The sequence below is a fragment of the Mirounga angustirostris genome, unplaced genomic scaffold (genome assembly GCF_029215605.1).
Source record: "Mirounga angustirostris isolate CCGP_5_RB_7025 unplaced genomic scaffold, mMirAng1.0.hap1 SCAF_8, whole genome shotgun sequence".
Classification (NCBI taxonomy): Eukaryota; Metazoa; Chordata; class Mammalia; order Carnivora; family Phocidae; genus Mirounga; species Mirounga angustirostris.
Window position 1 is genome coordinate 33,665,564 of NW_026991716.1, and position 17,485 is coordinate 33,683,048.

At 46.8% G+C, this 17,485-nt stretch overlaps 1 protein-coding gene across 5 annotated transcripts in view; it reads left to right on the plus strand.

Annotated features, from left to right (window-relative positions):
* TBC1D22B (TBC1 domain family member 22B) overlaps positions 1–17,485 on the plus strand; it is a 73,869-nt gene that overhangs the window by 26,123 nt on the left and 30,261 nt on the right. For all 5 annotated transcript variants that reach the window (XM_064597548.1, XM_064597549.1, XM_045866816.3 and 2 more), the window contains 5 exons: positions 1,895–2,074; positions 2,614–2,684; positions 4,064–4,192; positions 5,401–5,466; positions 9,140–9,254. In XM_064597548.1, coding sequence (XP_064453618.1) covers positions 1,895–2,074; positions 2,614–2,684; positions 4,064–4,192; positions 5,401–5,466; positions 9,140–9,254 — 561 coding nt within the window. The remainder of the gene's footprint in view (positions 1–1,894; positions 2,075–2,613; positions 2,685–4,063; positions 4,193–5,400; positions 5,467–9,139; positions 9,255–17,485) is intronic.

The window sequence follows — 17,485 nt, forward strand, 5'->3', positions numbered from 1 at the left end:
AAGCTGGTGGTGGCTGAATTCCACAAACGTTTGGCACTGTTGGCTGGCCTCCTCAGCCCTGGGGAGCACCCGCTAGCATCGGGCTGGCTTTTTCCTGCTCCCGAGGGATGGAGCAACGTGGGCCTGCAGGCCCTGTGTCGCAGCTCCCTGCCCATCAGGTGGGAGGGGTGGGAGGAGACACCCCTCCTGTTTCTTTTTTTCAGCAATTGGTCAAGGTGATGGTGGCTTTATCCGATGTTTGGGGACCGTCAGTGTACTCTTTTTAGCATCCATGGCTGTATGTAATGTTGCTCTAAGGGGTTTTATGGAAGCCAGTTATTCTGAGCTGGAGAGGGAAGTGTCATCATTCCAGTGAAAGTTAGAACAGCTGACTGGGAAAGGGTGAAAAGGAAGCGGAGGAACGGCAGAGCCCTGGAGTGTGTCCCGACTTGCGTTCTAAGGGAACAACAACTCCAGTTTCAGAATAAGCACATGGTCGTGAAATTAGGCCCTAATGCCTTTAAAATTATTCCACGGCCACTTTCCATCACGGACTCAGGGCCATGCCCACATGGGCATTCGCTGTTGGTGGACGGAGTGGGCATAGCTGTAGGCTCTTGGAAGTGTCTGTGTGCTGTGACTGAGGGTCTCCAAGGGTCCCATTGTGAGGGAGGCCCCCGCCACAGCCTCTAATGAAGGTGCTGCCCTTATGCAGCCAGGACCGTCCAGAACATTCCCTTTATGAGGGTCCCTTCTGTGAGCATCATCCGTGAATCTGGGTATCAGAGGTTCACATCGCTCTCTAGGCCCCACGTGTCACAAGGCACCCCAGCCGAATACCCTGTGGCAGGCGTTTCCGTCAGCCCTCTAGTTGTGCGGGTTGCGGAGTGTTCATCATTTAATTCTTGTTGTGACTACTGGTTTTTAAGGCCCAGACAGTTGAAGAATATGAAACAGCTATGGAAGGACAGTCAGAATTTAAAACTGAGTTTTCTTTGGAGTAGTAAAATAAATAAGGGTTTTGGAGGCAGATAGACCTAAGGTGACATCTCAGGTCTCACTAGCAAATCACCATTAACCTCTCTGAGCTGCAGTTTCGTCCTCCGTAAAGGAGTACCAAATCCCTACCGTATGTTGTAAGAATCAAATGAGAGATCCTAGGTAAATGTGACCCGCCTGATGTCTTAGACATAGTAAGAGCTCAGTAAATGTCAGTCCGTCACCACTCTTCTCTCCTGCCTACCATCTAGGTTAGAAATGTCTAGAACCAGACGTATGGTTCTGCTCAAGTCTGTATTCCTGTTGTTATTTCAATCATATCCCAGCAGGATTAAAAGCTGGTTCCTCTTGGTGGGAAATGTGGGAGCACAGAGGAACTTTAGCCTCCCCAAACAGGATTGTGCCGTGGCTCTTGATCCTCCAGCCCTTGGGCTGCCGCGTGGGGCCTGGGGTCTCAGGCCAGCAGCCACCTGTTTTTATCACACACGCTCTCCTGTGTCGTCATTGCGCACGTGCTCTGTGATGTGGAAAGGGAAGGCAAACGCTGCCTTAGGCTCTGCTGCCCCCAAACTCAGTATTAGGCATGAAGGAACGTTCTAAGTTGGGGTAGAATGGAAACATTTGGTTTCCCTCCGGAGTGGCCAAAAAAGTGCTCAGAGTTGCTACGGCATCCGGAGTCTCTGTGAGCACGGAGGGCGCCTTGGGAGGATGTGATCACAATGCAGCCCTTCCTCCGGGCAGATGCGTGGGGCGCAGCTGGCTTTGCGTCACCGGCCGCCCCTCAGCGGGCACCTTCGGGCACCCCGCCTGCGGCACAGACACACTTCTGGCGGCGGGGCTGGTGCTGGGCAGCCAGCGTGGGGCTCCTCCGAGGCCATGCTCCACACGCCGCCTGGTCTCCTTTTCACTCTCGCAGGTGATACATGCCTGAGGAACCCGCTCCACAAACAGCAGTCACTCCCTCTCCGACCCATCATCCCCCTGGTTGCCCGCATCTCGGACCAGAATGCGTCCGGGGCGCCCCCGATGACTGTCCGGGAGAAAACCCGCCTAGAAAAATTCCGTCAGCTTCTCTCCAGCCACAACACTGACTTAGGTGAGTCCCCGTGAGCCCCCTGGGCAAGGTAGGAGCTCTTGGTGACTGGAATTCTCACAGAGAGACCTGGAAGCTATTGCTCTTTATTCTTCCTTCTTTTACTTTTCCAGCATCACCTGATCTGATGCCCATTGCAGTGACATGCTGGTATTAAGTCAGAAGTACGTTACTAGAAATTAGGGACCAAATTAGGTGGGACTGGATTCTGTGGCCCGTAGACCATAGTGCAACTCTTCTGGCTTCCGTCTCCCCTACTTCGAGGCAGTTCTGACTGAAACCCACACTCACTGGTCTGCCTTTTCCCCTCTACGTCTGCTCTCCGAGCTGACTGCATCACCACCGCCGAGCCGTGTCTTGGCCACTCTGCTGCTCAGGGCTGCTGTTCGGGGCTTCTTCCCTGTGCTTGTCGGTAGCCGCTGCTGGTGCTGGTGCTGGTGGTCTTTCTTGAACGGTGGGAGGAATCAGGCAGTGCTGGCTGAGGTTCGTCTTAGGGCCTTGGTGGGAAGAGCTAATCCAACACAGCTGTTATCTGTTTGCAGATGAACTGAGGAAGTGTAGCTGGCCAGGGGTTCCCAGGGAGGTTCGACCTGTAACCTGGAGACTCCTGTCGGTGAGTTCTGTCCACTGTGTAGAGAAGCGTGAGCCTCACACAGCCCTTCTTACCTGATGAGGTTAGTCTGGACACGTTCATCTTACTGCATAGACTTCTCCAGTCCCAATGGGTACGGCAGATCTGTGGGACTGTCCTCTTATTTCTGTGCATGAAGAAACACACTCTTGCAAGCTTACTCACACACGTATAGAGGAGCACCGCTTTTCCCTGTGGTCACAATCTCACATTCTCAACACCAGGGAGAAAGAGTGTAGTGAGATGGGGATCCCGGCACTTGTTTGGGCCAGCTCCCACGTTCCCTGGACTTGCCTCCTTTTCCAGTAGGAATAACCAGAGCAGGGGAGAGCCACTCTGCAGCCGTGAAGGGCTGAGAAATGGGCCTCCCTCAGAAGCCTGCACTAGTCCTGCTTTCCCTAAGGACAGAGCACTGGGCCAGCCCCTGGGATAGGGACACTAGGATTTCCTGAGCTGGTCACATTCATTCATCCATCTAGTCAGGAATGATTAAGGGCCTGCTGTTTGCCGGGCACGGATAGGTGGCCATGAATAAAGCACAGTCCCCGCTCTCCAGGCACTGGCCGTGGGATGTAGTACATAAATGTCTGCGAGAGGAAGGGCCTCTCTTCCTGAATGCTCCCCGCTCCCCAGTCCTGCAACCGTGTTATCAGTGCCTGGGCCACTTCCAGGAAGGGCAGGTGCAGTGAAGAGTAGATTTGGTGAGAATGGAAGGGGAGCAGGAGATGCAAGAATGGAGAGTGGGATCTAGACCAGGGGTGAGGAGGGAAGTTGGCCTGGAGTTTGGCGAGGCAGCAGGCCCCTGCCAGGAGTTCTGTGTCTGTGCATTGTCGCTATGTCCCAGATTCCATTCAGCTTCCTAAGCTGGGAATTCTGACTGTTACCGTGGAAAAGATTATGTGACTGGCCCGGACGTACATGGCTCGCCACTGAGATGCGTCATCGAGGTGGCCGTATTGCTGGGATTCTTGGACGTATTACCTTCACACATGCAGCCCTCAGAGGCCCCGACTTGGGTCCAGTTCCTTCCCGTTGACCTACATTCATTGTTCTGCCGAGCCAACTCCCAGAGCTCTGGAGTGCAGGCCCGCAGAACGCGCACCCCATGCGGTGTGGGGCCACGGGTGTAACCAACCCTGGGAAAGCGGGCCTTGCTTCATCTGCCCACATGTGGGGCTCGTTGAAGGAGGAGAGCACAAGCACTGGGTGGCCCAGACCCAAGAAGGGATGACTCTTGTCCTCTTGGCAGTTGTCCTTCCATTCCTTCCACAGTTTATAAGCCACTCCTCAGGCTAAAATAAAAAATTAAGGATTCATCCAACCAACCTGTGTCCCCATCTGACCAGCAGTCCTGTTTGTAGGGCTATCTTCCAGCAAACACCGAGAGGAGGAAGTTGACCCTGCAGCGGAAGCGGGAGGAATATTTTGGCTTCATTGAGCAGTATTATGACTCTCGAAATGAGGAACATCACCAGGATACCTACCGACAGGTACAGTCGTCACCCTTTTTGATTACTAGTCATAATGGTTTGTCTCCTGGGAGTACTGTCATGGTGCAGGATTTCCAAGTCTTCCGGCTCTGATGTGCTGGTTAAGAATTAAATTTATTCCTAGAACTGCTTCCCCTCTTTCTAATGAATAGCTCTGATTTTAGCCATTTTAAATAGATTTTTTTTTTTTTTTGGCATTAATCACTGCAGTGCTTCTCAGACTTTAGTGTGCATACAAATCACCTAGGATCTTGATAAAAGCCCACCTAAGGATTATGATAAAACGCAGATTCTGATTCAGTGGGTCTAGGGTGAGACCTTCACTTCAAACAAACTCTCAGATGGTGATGGTGCTACTGGTCCCCAGACGGCAAGTAGTAAGGATCATGGGGCACAGAGTGAAAGATGAGCTCGCCCGGGAGGGGTGCAGTCCCTCTGGACCGTGTGACATTAGTATGTCCTTCTGGCAGCCGTAGCGCCTTCTCAGGGCCCCCATCTGTCCGTCTGTCTGCAGGAACAGTAGTTACCAGCAGGCTCGGCAGGGAGTGTCCCGTCATCCTCACAGCTGTCCCTGCAGCCTGCTGAAAGAGGAGGGGAGGGAGAAGAAGGGGAGGGGGGAGACCTCAGCAAGCCTCGGGAACTGAAGTAGCCTCTGCTGCCGCCGACACAGTCCTTAGGGTCGTCAGACTGGGTGCTGAGACATCCTGAAGCTGAAACCAACCATAGTGATCTCTTTGGTAACAGAAGTGAGGACTTCCAGTGCCAGCTCCCTTGGGCTCCCCGTCCTGGCACATGAATGCAGCCGTCAGAGCCCTTCCAGTCCTTGGCGACTGTTGAGGAGGAAGATTCTGAAGGAGGGGTACCCATTTTGATCATACCTGTTGAGTAAGTGCCAGCCCAGAGTGAAACAGACTCCAGAGCAAGAGGAAAAAGCGGTTGATCCTCTTAGGTTGTGAAGCCTATTGCTAGTCGATGTGAGGGGTTTATTTGGGGAGGTTTCCTCACTTTCAGTAAGCTCTCGCTCTCATGGAAATGTATTCCAGATGGACAGGTGGGTTTCACTAGACTTTTTTGGTGTGTCTGTCACTTCTTTCTAAATATAAAATGTGCTCTCACTCTTACTCCCTGGATTCCCAGTTCCTAAGAAAACAACTTCTCAAAAGAACAAACTGGCATTTGTGTTTTTAGACCTGACTTCTCTTTTTCAGATTCACATTGACATTCCAAGGACAAACCCGCTCATTCCGTTGTTCCAGCAGCCACTTGTACAGGAGGTGAGGGAAGTACTTGACGTTCTGGGCCCTTCTCCCCAGCCCCCTCAGCCCCCTCTGCCCCGCGGTAACCCCTGCAGTGCCTGTTCCGCACGGCCGTGCCCTAGGCCTCCCTCCAACCGTGGGCAGGTTGACGGCCGATTGTGGTAGTGCCTCATGTTCAGATATGGAGCTGTGGTCCCTGCAGAGCACATTCTTGGGCTTTCTCATCTGCTCTTCTTAACAAACCTAGGGGCCAGGTAGCGCTTTGAGAAGTTAAGGGACTTACCCGGAGTCTTACAGTTACCTGGGAGCAGAATGAAGACGAGAACCCACACCTTAGAATTCCTAGTTCTGTGTTTGCTCTACTTTATCACGCTGGGGCGGTGTTTGGTTTTTATTGCAATAAGTATACATAACATGAAAGGTACCATTTTAACCGTTTTCAAGTGTACAGTTTCAGTGCCATTAAGTATTCACACTTGGACAGCCGTCACCACCACCCATCATGAGGACTTCTTTGCATCTTCCCAACCTGAAACTCTGCACCTATTAAACAATAATCCTTCATTTCCCAGCAACCACCATCCTACTTTCTGTCTCTGTGAATTTGAATATTTCGGGTACTTCAAATAAGTAGGATCCTATCATGTTTGTCCTTGTGTTACTGGCTTATTTCACTTGGCAGAATGTCTTCAGAGTTCCATCTATGCTGTAGCAGGTGTCATAATTTCCTTCCTTTTAAAACTGAGTAATAGTCCTTGTGTGTGTATAACACATGTTGTTAATCCAGCCGTCCATCCATGGGCATTTGGGTTGCTTCCCTCTTTGGGGTATTGTGAATAACACTGCTGTGAACATGGGTCTGTACATACCTGTTTGAGTCCCTGGTTTAAATCCTTTTGGGTATACGCCCAGAGGCTGAATTAGTAGTGATATCGGGAGACCTAACAGGCTAGTGAAGCACATGGAAGGTCTCAGTGGGACTATTATTTTTTGACCCAAGCAGTAATTATAACCATCTTGAGATTAGGGATTTCCTTAGCAGCTTCACAGTAGCTAGGACACTGAGTGTAAGTGCTTTCTGAACTCTGTTTTCAGTTATCCTCATATAGAGAGGGGTGGTGATAACATGGCTCAAGATAATTTCTATTTGACTTTAGATTATATTCATAATTTTATTGGTGGGACCCCTCATAACTTACCAATAGCTTAAAGACGATTTTGAGGGTGACACCATTATTTTACCTCTAAGATTCAGCTCAGAGGAAGGTAAAAATCCACTGAGGATCCCTTTGTGTCTCTCATTGTTTCCACAGCTCAGCCCTGCTTATTCCTCACTTTAACTTGGAGATGTTCAGCAACTTCTCTTTTACCTGTGCATGCTGACTGTAAACTTTGAGACAGGGAAAGTAATTTGTTGAAAATGCTTTTCCTAGTAGTGGAACATGAATACAAAGAAGGAAACTCAAAGTATATTCTTTCCATTTTTTCTTGAATCATCTTTACATCTAGCAGGCTATAGTCAAAGAGTATTACTTAATCCTTAAAATGCCAACCAGGGAGCAGGGAACTAACACTGAATATTGAAAGACTTGCTTTGCATATCTGAAAGATACTTGAGAATTGACTATAATAAGTCAGAATTACCCGCACAAGTACAAGAGGTACAAGAAAAACCTTTAGGGATTATCCTCTTTGCTCCTCTCTACAAGGCAAGATTATCCCAGACTGTTTCTCTGTCATGAAGATTCCCTGGTCTCCCCTGGTAACCAGGCCTGGTGCTCTTCAATTTCTATGTCTTCAGCATCTTCACTTGTACAGTGTGTGTGCGTCTGCATTGTCCCATCCTTTTTTTTTTTTTTTAAAGATTTTATTTATTTATTTATTTATTTATTTATTTATTTGACAGACAGCAAGAGAGGAAACACAAGCAGGGGGAGTGGGAGAGGGAGAAGCAGGCTTCCTGCTGAGCAGGGAGCCCGATGCGGGGCTCCATCCCAGGACCCCGGGATCGTGACCTGAGCCAAAGGCAGACGCTTAATGACTGAGCCACCCAGGTGCCCCTGCATTGTCCCATCCTGACCAGAGAGGGACTCTCACAAGTCTCCTGACCATGAACCACTAGCTTCCAGGCACTTGGCCATTGTTAAAACCAGTCAGTTGGGATTTGTGTATTCACAAGGAGCTGATAGCATGGAGTAGAAGCCCTGATGAGTCCTTCAGAACTAACAGAAACGCCCAGACAGATATAGGCCACCGGGCAGGGGCTACTTGAGATCTTTCTGAGCATGGTGGGTCTAGCTTGAGCTTCTGTTTCAAGGGAGGTAGGAAAGAATTTAAAAGGTTCTCCATTAGCATATTGGGCCTAACACAGGTGAGGATGCCACACCCTTCCCTCGGCCCCAGAGAGCAAGTGGGCAAGTCTAGTGGAGGCAGAGAGGCCATCTCGCTTCCAGGCCGGGCTTTGTTCTCATTGCCTGTAAGGGCAGGAGTGTAGACAATGGGTGTGTTTCTCAGCTCCCTCTGCCAGCTGGAAGGCAGATGCAACATGGGGGCTGCAAAACATCCTTTATTGTGTCTCTAGATTCTCTACTTCTCTCCTATGCTAGCTCACCAACTCCAAAACCATACAAGCATTTCCTTGCTATTGTTCTCCCTGGGGGTGGGGGTGGTTCTCCCTTGCACCTGACCTCTGAGAAGGCCTCTGCAGTCTTTCCCAGAGCCCATGCGCTGTGGGGGCCCACTCATCTCCCGTACCCCCGTCCGCGGTCACCATCAGCTCTGCCATTCCTCTGATGTGGCTCCTAGAGACATAAGGCAGCCCAGTCAAAGCCAGTGTAAAGAATTTGTTGAACTGGGGAGTTGCGGTCACCAGGATGAAGCCAGGAGATAAGCAGCATCAGAGAAGATGGGGCAGGAGGCGGAGGGAGGATTGAGAGGGCCTAATGAAGGCAGAGGGACCCCAAAAATCTTTTCTTTCTCCCCACTGTAGGTCTCTGGCCTCTTGTGGCCAATATACTTAACCCCAGCAGCTTTTCCATGGAGTTCCAGGCTGATTTCTCTGTTCTCAAGGTCCCAGCTGTAGGATTAGGTTTATTTGACTTCCTGTCCCCAGCGAATGTCCGGGTTGCATCCTGATACACGAAGTGACTTCCTGCATTGACAGTCTGTCCCTGGCTCCCAGTCAGGCGGGGCTAGAAGTACATCTAAGTCTATGTTTCTTTCCGTCTCCGTGGGGAGAAAGAGCGTGGTGGAGAGGGTGTTTCCTCTTCACTTCCTGTGATGATAAAAAAGATTTAGAAAAGGTATCAGAACTAAGGTGTTCTACCATCTTGCTTCTGGATATGGAGAACCAGTTATTTACAAATGAGAGTGTGGTGGCCCGGTCAGTGCCATCCATAGCAGACCTTCTCCTCAGCCATTTGTGTCACTGTCCTGCCCTTTTTCCACTTTTAGATCACAGTGACTGCCTACTGCAAAGAGAAACAGAGGGCAAGAACTGTCCACCCCTGCTTAAAAACAACCAGCTTCTTAGAAACTTTCTGCGTTTTTATATACTTCCTTTGTCCCACAGTAGTTTTAGAATTTAATAAAAGTTTGGCCGCATCCCTGAGGTATGTTGTGAGGTGGGCAAGTGCAGGGAGGGAGCGTATCCCTATGCTTAACAGTCATGTCTTCTTTCTCATTTTCCTAGATCTTCGAAAGAATTCTATTTATCTGGGCCATCCGACACCCTGCCAGTGGGTATGTCCAGGGAATTAATGACCTGGTCACCCCGTTCTTTGTCGTCTTCCTCTCAGAATATGTGGGTAAGAAGCATGAGTACCAAGTTGAACAAACTATTGCTGTTTCTTCTCTGCGGTGTGTTTGTTTTTCCCAAGAGTGCAGCCAGTAGGCATGTCTTGCTAAAAAAGAGATCGTGGCCCTCGAATACACAGCTAACCCTGTTTTGACAGCAGCCGCAGCCTGGAATTAGTTTCTCTCTTGAGATGGCCACAGTTCTCACCTGGAAACGACCTGCACAGAAGGACCAAATGGATATCTTTATGTTCTGCCATACACAGATGGTTCGAAGCTTTATTTGAGGTCATTTTGGGATTGTTTGATTGGCCTTGTCTCAAAGGCCATCCTCCACGAAAGCTGGAATTTTAGATTGTACATGAGGCCTTCACACTTGAGTTCACATGCTGTATCTTAGCAGCAGGATGTGCCCGTGTAGAGGAGGAAAGCTGGGGGCACCAGAATCGAGCTCACGTTGGAGGTAACGGAAGGGGCCGAGGAGAGCTCCAGGACCTTGATTTCTCCCATCCTCCTTCGCCTCTTGCCCCATTAGGTGTTTGTCACTTTGGATAGAAGGAGTGGGTATCATGGCGGCAGTTAAGTTTTCTTACAGCTCCAGCCTCCTCCTCTGGCCAGGCCTGAATTAGGCAGAGTCTTAAAAGGGGTTAAGGATCCTCCCCTTCTCCTTTTGGTTTCCTCAACCTCTTAGGCTTAGAGATTCACAGGAAAACCTATCTGTCATGTTGGTTCTCTCAGCCAGTTAAGGGGGAGCTCATGAGGAAATAAGAACGTTGGAGGGGTCTCAGAACACCATCCGTGTGATCCCCTCATTTCACCGATGGGTCGTGAGATGCCCTGCCTCCTTATTGGTGGCAGAGCAAGGACTAGAACCCTTTTCTTTAGGCTCTGGAGGCGGTGGGTTATTGTGGGTTTTGGAGGAAGCCAGTGCAGGGGGGAGGAAGGTAATGAGAAATAGACTGGAGTAGAGCCCCTTGGAAGGTAAGGGCGTAAAAATGTCTCACTTGATCCATCTCATTGTTTTCTGATGGGCCTCAACGGATGGCGTTTTGGTCTTTTATGAATGAGGCAGTCTCTGAAAAGTAAGGCAACTGAATGACACCATCCCTAGTCCCCCTTAGTGGCAGCAACAAGGGCAGAACTGGGAGTAAGGTCACCCTTGCTCACTCAACCAGGGGATCCTAAGCAAAAGAAAGATAAGTTAAAATGTAGCTACCAAAAGCATATAAATAAAGCTTTTGCTATAGGACTTTTCATTTTCCCTTCACATTAATAAGTCAGCTTTCGGAGGCAGCTTAATTCTCTGTGTTTAACTTTATTAAGAGCAGTGCAGCTGATCTGTTGGGATTTGGGGGTAGTTTCTTGCAATAGCACTTTTCTGAAATAGTATTAAAGGATGAGCCTAGAAAGGTATTAAGCCATTCATTAATCGACATTTGGAGTGTAAACGCTGGCGTGAAATCTTGGTAACAGTATTAAGCCAGTTTGAAATAATCCGCAGCAGCTGCAGTTATAATTGGATGTTTAATTATCCTGTTAGCTGCCACTTATATTTTGTACCAAATTTTCCTTTTCTTTCTGTAGGCATAACGCTGTGGGTCCCACCAAGCACTGTGCCTTTCTTTGATAGATGTGAATGCGTTCTGATCTTGGTATTTGTCAGCACCACCTGCTCACCCGCAGTGTTTACGCAATAAAGCGTGGGCTTCTCCGCCCTTCCTTGGGGCCAGTCTTGGTGAGGCTCTACCCAGTTTTACTTCTGCAACAGACTTCAGAAGGGTCTTGGTACCTCCTCGTAGACTGAGGAAGGTGGGGTCCATTCATTTTTTATAAAAACTTTAATTAGGTTAAGTTTCAAACATTTGTAAAAGTAGAAAAATAGCATGCCACAAATCTTATCTCTCACCCACCTTCACCAGCCAGTCTTGTTCCATCCCTGCCTCTGGCCATTTTCCACCCTTTCCTCTTTGTGAATTATTTGGAGCAATATCAGATATCATATCATTTCATCCATAAATATTTTTATATGTACCTCTAGAAGACAATGATTAAAGAAACCCACAGCCATAAATGCCCTATTAACAGCTAAAAAGTTATAATAGCTTCTGAGTATAATCTAATATACAATCAGCATCCACATTTTTCTCATTCTCGTGAGACTATTAGACTATATGTCTAATAGTTTATTTGAATCAGGGTGCAGATTGGGTCCACACGTTCTAATTGGTTGGTGTGTCTCTTAAATCTCTCTTATTCCATCAGTTCCCATCCCTCTTTTCCCCTTAGGATTCTGTAGCTTTAGCACCTTGTTTTTCCAGTTTTCAACCTGGGGCTTTGCCGTGCCAACCGGTGATAACAACCTGATTCTTAAAGCACTTTACCATTTTGCAAAGCACTTTGACATACTGTATTTCATTCAGTAGGCCCCAGTATTTCTTTAAGGTAGGTGTATCAACTCAGTTTACAGGTGAGAAATTCAAGGCTCAAAGATTTAATGAGCTTTCCAGACTCAGACCCAGGTCTTTTGACCTTAATACCTGTCCTCTTTATATGATTTGGTGGTGTTTCAACTTAGATTCCTGTTCTTGGACTTCTAATGGCTCCCTCTACTCCATTCTGTGCCCCAAAGAGGGCAGTACCTTTCTTACTGCACCTTGCCTTTAAAAAAAAAAAAAAAAATTGTGGTAGAAGTACATGCTCATTAAAAAAATCAAAACAGGCGCCTGCTTCTTCCTCTGCCTGCCGCTCCCCCTGCTTGTGCTCTCTCTCTCTCTAATAAATAAATAAAATATTTTTAAAAATACATATTTCTCTGAAAGAGAGTCCCAGAAGTGAGATTGGTAGTCCTAAGAGCATGCCAAACAGGTACTACTAAATCACATTCCAGAGAAGTTTATACCAGTTTATACCGCAACCACTAATGTGTGGGTGCACTTTTCTTCGAATCCTTAGCAAAACTAGATATGTCAATCTAATCCTATTTCTGCAGCCTGGTAAATTAACCATGGTCTGTGTTTCAGTTTTTGCTTCACTTGCTCTGGAGTGAGGGGTACATATTAGCATTTCTGTCTTTGTGATCTGCTTGTTCAAATTCTTTACCATTTTTTCCTGTTGGATTGCTGGTCTTGTTGTTCTGTAAGGACTTTTGTAAATTAGATAGATTCATCCTTTATCTGGTATGTGTTAAAAATACTAGGTCCCACCACATGAAATTGCTAATATTCAGCCATTTTTACCCCTGTACCCCCCCCCAAAATGGGAATTTTATATGGCTCAACCTAATACTGTTTTTCTCCAAGACCATCACTTGTCTTTTAACTTTGTTTGTTGTGTCTCCTTATGTAGAACTTCCTAATTTTTACGTAGTCAAATCTGCCCATTCGGCAGGTGTTTATGAGCTCCTGTTACGTGCCCTGGGATAGAGGGGCTGAGCCAACAGGCGCGGGCCCTGCCCTCTAGTGGAGGTGCTCGAAAACCGTGCTGAGGACCCGAAGGAGACTGCTCCTCCTTCGTGGTTTTGGGATTCAGTATCTTGCTTAGGAAGTCTTTCCTTCCCCACTCCAATATTATGAAAATACCCTCCCGTGTTTTCTTCCCTTGTGGGTTTGTTTTTACATTTAGCTTTTTAAACTTCATTATTAATTTGCTTTCCCATATGGTGAGGGTTGAGATTAAAGTTCCCGTGCAACCCAGTGGTTCATTATTTCAGCACCTTTTATAAATAACCATCCTTTCTTCACTGCTGTGACATCCCTTTTCATGATATAATACTAATTCCTTTATTTTCATGGCTCTACTTCTTTATTCTGTTCCACTTATCTCCATTTCTATGCAAGCAGCACACAGCTTGGGGTTTTGAGCTTTATTATGTGTTTTTATCATTATTCCAGGGCCCTTTCCTCATCCTTTTTAAAAAATTGTCGTGGCTCTACTTCCATATGAACTTTGTTTCTACCTTTTTCTTTTTTTCAAGTTTTTAAATTCCAGGTAGTTAACATACAGTGTAATATTAGTTTCAGGTGCACAATATAGTGATTCAACACTTCCACACATCATCTGATGCTCATCACAAGTGCTCTGTTCAGTCCCCATCACCTGTTTCATCCATCCCCCCACCTTCTCCCCTCTGGTCACCATCAGTTTGTTCTCTGTAGTTAAGAGTCTGTTTCTTCGGGGCGCCTGGGTGGCTCAGTTGGTTAAGCGACTTCCTTCGGCTCAGGTCATGATCCTGGAGTCCCAGGATCGAGTCCCACATCGGGCTCCCCACTCAGTGGGGAGTCTGCTTCTCCCTCTGACCCTCTCCCCTCTCATGCTCTCTCTCTCTCTCTCTCTCTCTCTCAAATAAATAAAATCTTAAAAAAAAAAAAGAGTCTGTTTCTTGGTTTGCCCCCCTTCTCTCTTTTTTTTTCCCCTTTGCTCGTTTGTTTCGTTTGTTTCTTAAATTCCACCTATGAGTAAAATCATATGATATTAGTCTTTCTCTGACTTATTTTGCTTAGCATAATACCCTCTAGCTCCATCCATGTCATTGCAAATGGCAAGATTTCATTCTTTCTTATGGCTGAATAATATTCCATTGTGTATATCATCTTTATAAATTCATCTGTCGGTGGACACTTGGGCTGCTTCCATATCTTGGTTATTGTAAATAATGCTGCTATAAACATAGGGGTGCACGTATCCTTTTGAATTACTGTTTTTGTATTCTTTGGGCAAATACCCAGTAGTGTTATTCCTGGATCACTGGGGAGTTCTATTTTTAATTTTTTGAGGAACCTCCATACTGTTTTTCAGAGTGGCTGCACCAGCTTGCATTCCCACCAACAGTGCAAGAGGGTTCCTTTCTCCCCACATCCTCACCAACACCTGTTGTTGCTTGTGTTGATTTTAGCCATTCTGACAGGTGTGAGGTGTTATCTCATTGTGGTTTTGATTTGCATTTCCCTGATGGTGTGTGATGTTGAGTGTCTTTTTCATGTGTTTATTGGCCATCTGTATGTCTTCTTTGGAGAAATGTCTGTTCATTTCTTCTGCCCACCACATGAACTTTAGAATCAACTTGCCAAATTCAGGAAGTAGGAGCCTTTTAGAATTTTTATCGGAGTTACAGTAAATTTATAAGTTAAGTTTTGTGAGCTTTTTTTATTGTAGCATCTTTATTGAGATGTAATTCATATACCATATAATTCACCCATTAAAATGTACAGTTCAGTAGTTTGTGGTATATAGAGTTGTGTAACATCACCACAACCAATTTAGAACATTTTCATCACCCCCAAAAGAAACCCTGTATTCCTTAGCCATCACCCCCAAGCTTCCTGTCCCCCCTACCCCTAAGCAATTGCTAATCTATTTTGTCTCTATGGATTTGCCTTTTCTGGACATTTCATATAAATGGAATCTTACAGTATGTGGTCTTTTGTGCCTGGCTTCTTTCACTTACCACATTTTTGAGATTCTTCCATGTTGTAGTATCTGTCAGTACTTCCTTTTTATGATCAAGTATTCCATTGCATAGATATACCACATTTTATTTATGTATTCATCAGTTGAGGGATATAAATTAAGCTTTAAAGAAATAAGGCATTCAGACCTCTCCCCAGCCTCAAGATCTTTCTTGAACAGAGATACAACATTGTTTGTGGCCTTCAAGAAAAATTCTTGGGGCACCTGGCTGGCTCAGTCAGTAGAGCATGTGACTCTTGATCTCAGGGTCGTGAGTTCAAGCCCCATGTTGGGCATAGAGCTTACATTAAAAAAAATAAAAGGAGAAGAAGAATTCTCTTGCCTGGGTAATAATGCTGCTTTTCTCCCCTTCTCTGTTGGTGTCGTATCCTAATAAGGAGCCACTGCGACACTCCCTACTGCAGGAGGCCTCAGGTATCCTTCGCCTGTGGGATAAGCCAGACTGTTGCCCTCGTCATCCTGGGCAGGTCCCACCAGGTAGCCTTCCCCCACCGCCCCATCTCTCTGAACTCGAGCGTGGAGGATCTGCTCTATCAGAGCTTCTCCTATATCTCCTCCCTGATCTCTTTCCCACCGCTGTCCCTTCTATAAATTAGCGCCTGATCTTACTTCATGGTGTGTCATATTTGTTGTAAAAGTGACTCCCTCTGAGCTGACAGAGAAGTTGTCTCTAGCTAGCCTGGCCCCCAGGCAGCTTCTTTATCTGCTGAAGCCAGCTGCTCATGTGGAGGTGGGTCACCTGTGGATAAGGCAGCTGTGTCTGGGCCCAGGGTGACGGTGCTAAAGGAGACGGAGTCTCCGGCCTGTGACCCCCCGGGACTGCAGATGACCTCCAGACTCTCATCTACGAGAACTTCTGGGCTCAGATGATATTACTGATCTAGTTATGAACATATTAAGGTCCAGTATAACTGATAGTATGGTCATCATCAAAATAAATTGCTTAATGGCAACTATTTAAGGGATACATATGAAGAAATCCTTCAGAAGAGCAGAGTTCATGATCTTGTTTTCAAAAACAGAGTGGTGTCTGCTGGTTTCTGTTAGTACAAAAAGAAACAGTATTAAATCACTCTCCCTCTTCTCTTCTGCAGGAAGCCGTATAGTAGGATTTTCATTTCAAGTTTTACTTGAAGCGTGAAGTTTTCAGAAGCATCACAGCCATGGAACCCCCAGAAGGGAAGTCTTTCAGGCCTCTGACTTAGGAGTCCAGTTCCCCATGTGACATTTCCACTTGGATATGTTGTAGATGATCAGGTTAGGGCTAGCGTGGCTACATGTGACTGGGAACCCCAAATAATAGTATCTTAAGATAGAAAAGCTTATTTCTCTCACATGAAAAGTCAAGAGGTCAGTAGTCCAGGGCTTGTATGCTGCCCTAAGATATCAGGGACCCAGGCTGCTCTCTCTTATTGTTCTACCATTTTCATTCAGCCTCTGGTTTCCTTCTTGTGATCCAAGACAGTTATTTGTGCTCCAGCCATCATGTCTGGATTCCATCCAGTATGGAGGAAGAAAGGAAGAAAGGCGTACTCCTTCCGTTTAAGCACACTTCCAAAAGTTGCATATAGTGCTTGGGTTTGAATCTCTTCTGTCTGCACTTAGTCATATGGCCATAGCTAGCTGCGGGTGAGGCTGGAAGCCCGGGTGCCAGTACCCTTTAGGGGTCCCTTCACCAAGAAGTAAAGGGAAACAGTTATTTGTGGACAGCCTGCAATTTTTGCTACCCCGAGGCTCCGCAGCCTCCATGTTTCACCGACTCCCTTTTCTCCCCACACCCGGCCACGCTTTTGTCTCAGTTGGCAGCATTTCCTGACTCCGAAGTCAGAAATGCTAAGAATTGGGCATGAGTCTCAGCCTTCTATATCCAGTGAGTTACAAAGCTCTGATGATTTTCTCAGTGTTTCTTGAATCTGCCTCCCTCTCCATTCTCCTGTGACCGCCCTAGGTCAGGCCTGGATTGCTGAAATGGCCAAGCATGTTTTCCCTTCTCTGGTTTTATCCCCCTTTCAAATCTACCTTACACGCCGTTCAGACACAGACCGGCCCATGCAGCTCCTCTGCTTAAAGCCCTTCGGTAACATCCCGTCACGTACAGGTTCAAGTGGCCGGGTTATCTAGCTTGTGCAAGGCCCTGTGGGATCTGCTTCCTCCTCACCCCTTCAACTCAGCCCTCCCAAATTGACATTTGTCATCTAAAGCCTGTCCTGCACCATCTCCTTCTTCTCCCCTGGGCTAATTCTCTTGCATCCTTTACATAAGGAAGCCTGCCCCTCACCCTCCCCTTGCCCACGTCACCCCAATAGTGCTCTTTCCATGACCCTGTACGTTTCTTTTGTAGCACTTTACCACACTGGTTATCGTTTGTGTTGTCTTCCTGCTCTCTGCCACCAGATTGTAGGATCCTTTGAGACCAGAGACTATTTTAAATATCTTATATTCCCATTGCTTTCATTTTGATGTCCAAAATAGGCCTTTCATACGTGTCTAGATGAGTGACAGAATGAAAATGTCACTATAACTTTGTCCAAGACATTTGGGGATTGGTATGGCTTTGCTACGCTTGGCCACCAGAGGGCAGTGGATTACAATATTTTGGTGCTGTGCTGAGTTAGCCAGTTTTCTCTCTTCTAAGGGGTGGACAGCATGTATTCATTGAGCGTCTATACTGGGCACTGGGGATGTGAATCATAAGTAAATCAAGTAGACAAAAATCACTGGCTTTTACTTTTATTTATTCAAGGAAAATGAAAGCTTACAGTTTCCAAAAGACTGT